This window comes from Buceros rhinoceros, unplaced genomic scaffold (assembly GCF_000710305.1).
Source record: "Buceros rhinoceros silvestris isolate BGI_N320 unplaced genomic scaffold, ASM71030v1 scaffold16904, whole genome shotgun sequence".
Classification (NCBI taxonomy): domain Eukaryota; kingdom Metazoa; phylum Chordata; class Aves; order Bucerotiformes; family Bucerotidae; genus Buceros; species Buceros rhinoceros.
The window spans coordinates 2,882-8,124 of NW_010406653.1; the positions used below are offsets into that span (position 1 = coordinate 2,882).

The 5,243-nt window shown below is 56.8% G+C and overlaps 1 protein-coding gene across 1 annotated transcript in view; it reads right to left on the reverse strand.

Moving 5' to 3' along the window:
- Nucleotides 1–5,243, reverse strand: part of CNTFR (ciliary neurotrophic factor receptor) — a gene marked incomplete at its 5' end in the record, with an annotated part of 22,470 nt that overhangs the window by 1,768 nt on the left and 15,459 nt on the right. Inside the window, one exon of the mRNA XM_010134210.1 lies at nucleotides 279–459. Within this exon, the coding sequence (XP_010132512.1) occupies nucleotides 279–459 (181 nt within the window). The remainder of the gene's footprint in view (nucleotides 1–278; nucleotides 460–5,243) is intronic.

Below are 5,243 nucleotides of genomic sequence, written 5' to 3' on the forward strand. Positions count from 1 at the left end.
CACCTGCTTGCAGCTTCGTTGTCACACCCCAAGTGAGGAGGATGCTGGAGCCAGGTGAGCTGAGTCAGCACCCCTCAGGCCATGGCTGCACCTGGAGCCAGGGCCATGGGTGGGTGGTGAAGTGTAGGGTGAAGGGCTGCAGCCTCTGGGGGGCTGGGGGAATCTCCTTGGCTGGGGACAAAACTTGCATGGAGCTGGACAAGGGAGACTCTCAGACAGGGCTCCTGGGTTCCCCCCGCTGTGGGCACAGCCTGTTCGTACAGGGAGGGAGGTCTCACCTGTGATCTGGGCCTCCGTGGTGAGGTGCTTGGGCTCCTCCGTCCAGGGGGTGGCATGGACAGCCACGCTCCAGTCACTCCACGTGCCAATGTCATTGTCTTTGGCCGCCACCTGGATGATGTACTCCTTACCAGCATAGGCATCGGTGATGGTGTGTGATGTTCCATCCGATAGCTCAACCTGAGGGCAGTAGCAGGGAGGAGAGAGGTCAGTCACAGGAATCCCCAGCACCAGATGTAAGACTACCAGCATGTAGACTACTAGCATCCTCCTTGGCTAGAGGATGATAACAAGACTCCTGCAGCACTTTGGGAAGTGCCACGGGGTTTTGGGCAGAGGCATGAGCCTAGGACAGGGATGCAGGGAGGAATGCTCCAGTTGCCACTAAGCCAAAGGTCTGGTGAGACCCTGTCCTGCTCCCAAACTCGCGGTGCTGGAGCAGAGCATCTTCCTCTAGAGGTCACCAGAAACTAGCAGATGTGCAGCAGGCTCCGCTCCAACCTGTTAGGGTGGCTGGGAGCTGGACATCCAGGGCAGCAGCTGGGGTGTGAACACATGCTTTCTGGGCATCACTGCTAGTGCTGGGAGGAGGCTCCCCCCATGAGCACACCTTTGTCGACTCTGCCTCTCTGCCTGCTGGTGGGCTTGGCTTGCATCCTTCTGGCTGCACCCTTGGACCTTTCCTAGAAAAATTCCCTTTGTCCTGTTGTCACTGCTGTCTGGCCCATGGGAGGTCCTACCATCCTCATGGGGATGTGGCTGCTGGTGCAATGGTTTGACGCCAGATTGTGTCCATGCCTCCAAGGGGTCTCTGATCCTCTTGGAGCCTGGCTGAAGGACAGGGGGACACAGGTCCTCAGCAGAAATGCATCCCATCGCACAGCCACCAGTGAGCAAGCACACCTGGCTGAGAGAACAGGAGGGCTAAGCACCCAAGTGACCTTCCAGGGACGGAGCCAGGTTTGGCCTCAGGGTCCCGAGGGCATGGAGGGCACCAAGGCAGGAGCATCCCACAGAGGCTGTGTGTGAGATCTCCTCCTCCCGGTCTCTGAGGCTGAGGACCAACACCGTGACAACTTCACACCCTACCCTGAGCTGCCACTGCATGCTATGGGGGACATTAAGGGCACCTCTTGTCTTCCCCCCATGCCCTGACTGACAAACCATCTTCTCTCCAGACGCGTGTTGATAATAAAGCTGCAGGAGGGATAAGGGATAGTGCAGGTCTGACACAGCCCATCTGTGAGTGCCAGTGCCTGGCCAGGGGTTCATGCTCGTGCAAAACAAGCAGCACTTCATGGGTAGGCAGAACTTCATGCGGGGTCCTCCATGTCTCCCCAGCCACACAGGAGAAGATCAGGCGCAGGATCCCACTGCTCCAGGAGCACCAACAGCTGAGCTTTATTAAGAACTCAGTTCAATGACAGGAGCAAGATAGAGCCAAAAACTTCTGCCTGGTTCTTGATAACATCCCAAAGCCCAGAGAGAAAAGTTGCACCATCAGCTGGGGGCACCTGGGCCAATACACCTGTGGACAAGGCTGCCCTGCCACTGTAGCTTTACACTTGTAGGGATGGTGTGTACCCCAGGTATGTGCATGATGGCCTGACCAGTGGCCAGTGTGCTTAATCTCATCACCCCACTGCTTGCAGGAGTTCCTGAAAAGCAGGAATCCACCCTGAGAAAAAAACATCCCTTTTCCAGTCTCCCCCAGTACAGCACGCACCACAGATATAATCTCTTTGGCACACAAACTGCATCCCTCAGGCTTTTACAGCTGCTCTGGGGGATCCCTACCAGGGAAGGGGGAAACTTTTGCTTTCTTGCTCCAGGTGAGAGCCTTGCCTTCCCTATTGCTTCTCCCCAGGCTGCATCTCACCTGCCACCCAGGACAGCAGGACTCTTGGGCTCTGAGCTAGCAGCTGCTCATGCCACCTGTCCTAAGCCCAGAGGAGCCCCACAGCTGGAGCACATCTGGAGGCAGGCCCAGCCAGTCCCCCATCGGGGGAGCAAAGGGCCTCCTGCCGCCCACAAGGCGTGAAGCTGCTACCAAACCTCAGCAGGGGAGCAGCACGGAGAAAGGCGAGCGCGTCTGTCTCACCACTCCAGATTTTGGGGCTGGATGTGGGGAAGCCAAGCCCTGCCTCTCCTCACACGGCGCCACTGGGGTGCAAAAAGGGGATACTGGTGGTTTCACTGCAGGGCTTGTGCCAAGCTGAGACGTGTCTAAGCCGTAAACCACCATTAGCTATCCCTGTCATCCAGGGGGCACATTTCCATCATGCCATAAGTCTCACCATTGGATCTGACCTGTTGCCATGGGGGTGGCTACTTGGAGTGTCTGCCAAGGGGGTCTGAGGTCAGAGCCTGGCTGCACGGAGCCTGGCACAGGGGGAAGATGAGTGCAGTGGCCCCGGTGGGGCTCTGTGTAGGGTCCTTGTGAGTTTCCAGCACACAGAAGAGACTGAGAGGCAACCCTGGAGTCACAGATGCAGACTCTTGTCCGGACAACGGAGTCAGGCTTAGAGCAGTCCTGCCTAGCAGGTTGCAGGCCCCAGCACAGTCTATACTGGGGGTGGACGGGGTTGGTCCCATCCCTGGGCTAGGCACGACCCATGCTGCAGGAGAAGTGCTTTGGACCATTTCACTTATGATGGGATTATGTGAAAACTGAAATCCTATGATGTCTGGGCAGAAGGAAGGATGGGGAAAAGAAGATGAGGAGGATGTTGGTCCCTCAAGCAGGACACAGGTGCATTCTCTAATGTGTGGTGTCGGGGGACCCAGGGATGGGCAGGCAGGACAGGAGACCCACAGCCTGTGGATCACCTGGTCTGCACAAAGCACCACGCTTGGCAGGGTAGCTCCCCATAGTGCTGTGGCAAGATGAACACGTCCCTGCCACCCAGGCCCTGGGATTTATTCCTCTGCTACCAGCTCTGGTCATTGCTTACAGCTGTGCCACTTGTGGGCACAGTGGGATAGGGTGCACATGCACACAGCAGGGACTCGTCTGGATGGGATCAGCCCAGACCTGTTTGGTAGCATCCACCAATTTGGAGGGCAATGCCAAGGTGATCAAACTCAATTAATTCCTAATGACAATTAAGTTAAATGAAACCTTGCTGGGTGAGCTGCCAGCCCTCTGCAAGCCTGTTTCTCCTGGCTTGGCTGGGCCAGTGATGCCTTGGAAGCGAGGAACGAGCACAAGGCTTGGAAAGATGCTAGGATTATCCAGGTGGTGTGTGGGTCTCTCCAGGTCTTTCAGCATTCTCTGAGGCCCCCTGGCTGCTCCTTGAGCCCCACAGCAAGCAGGCTGCAGGCAGCCCAGCCCCACTGAGGTCCTGCTGACCTGGCCCAGCTGCTGCTCCACAAAGAGCACTTCTTCAGCCCAAAGAGCCCCCCCAGCAGAGCACTTCCCCTTGGGAGCAATTCCTGCCTCTCCCCAGCTGCAGCCAGCTGCAGTGTTTGCAGATGGGGTGTCACAGGCACAACGAGGTCAAGGGTGTGCCTTGTCTGGGGGGGTGTGGGGAGGATGGTCCCCCAGGACCCAGGTTGAGGACCTGGAAGACCTTCCTTGCAGGAGCTGGAAGGGACCCTAAGCTGCTCTCTAGACAACAGACCAAAAGTCATAGATGACAGCATCCATCTCCCCCCACATACACAATGCCTGCGTGCAGCAATTCTGACCCGGGCAGCTGGGGGACACATCCACCTTTTGCTATGCTGGGTGAGAAAGTCCCAGGGTTGGGGGGCATGTTTTTTAGCACAGAAGTGCAACAGCAGATGGGAAAGCACATGGGGACTGGGTCCAACTGGCCAGAGACAGGGAGAACCGGGTGGGGACACACTGGGGAGGTCATGGGGGGACGGATGGACACACAGCATCAAAGACAGAGGGAGAAATTCTTTAATCTGCGTCCCCGCCACATAGAGACAAAAGTTGGAGGAAGGCTGTGCATGGTAATTTTTTTGGCCGGGGGGTGTCTGCGTGTCACTGCCTGTCTTTGTGCACCTGCCAAAAGTCACTCTGGCTGGCTGTGAAGCGCTGCCCAGATTAATGAGGGATCAGTAGCCAGTGCAATGCAGAGCTATTAGCATTGCAACAAAAAAAAAAAAAACAAACCCACCCAAACCCCAAAAAAACTCAGAGCGAGGGAAAGAAATGAGAAAATGTCCTTAAACTCAGTAATTCATCCAACAGTTTGCTAAGGACAGTGTGGGATCCCATTCCCTTCTGTGGCCACATACCCCCATCAGCCTGCTTGGAATGATAACAGGCTGCCAAGGGACAGCCAGTGCCCACCCACAGTGCCACACTGATGGGATGGAGTGGGGACAGATACCCAGGGCAGGTGGAGGGGAGGATTTCCCAGGACTCAGCTTTCTCCCTGTCCATGCTGGACCCCTCTGCACATGAGCTGGAGGCCTGGGGACATCCACATGAGCCGTCCGTACCATGCATCCCAACATGGGACATCCATGTGTGCCCTCATCCAGGTCCCTGCCAGCATACCGGCGGCACTGCTTTGCAGTGCTCGGCACAGCAGGAGTTAAGGAAGCTAATCCCCCTCCCCAGGCTCCCCTACCCCCACCAGTTCACTCCCATTGCCCCCAGCCTATCGGGCCATGGTGCCCCAGCAGTAAAAAAGGTCACTGTGCTCTGTTTCCACCCAGGCTCTGCTCCTGGTCCAGTGCAAGCAGTAGCAATTACTAGCAAACAGAGTGATGCACAGGCAGGTCTGAAGCCCAGATGTCCTTTGGAAGGAGGTCGGAGGGAAGAAAAGTCCCAACCCTCTCTGCCCTGGCAGCTGCGCTGGGGGCTGAGAGGGAGGCGGAGGGGAAGAAGGGGGTGATCAGATGCCTTATTCTCTGCATCCCACATGAAAATGTGTTTGCCGGCTCCCCCACAGCAGCAGTGGCTCTGCTTTCCATTTCTTGACACCTCGTGCTCCCCAGTGCAG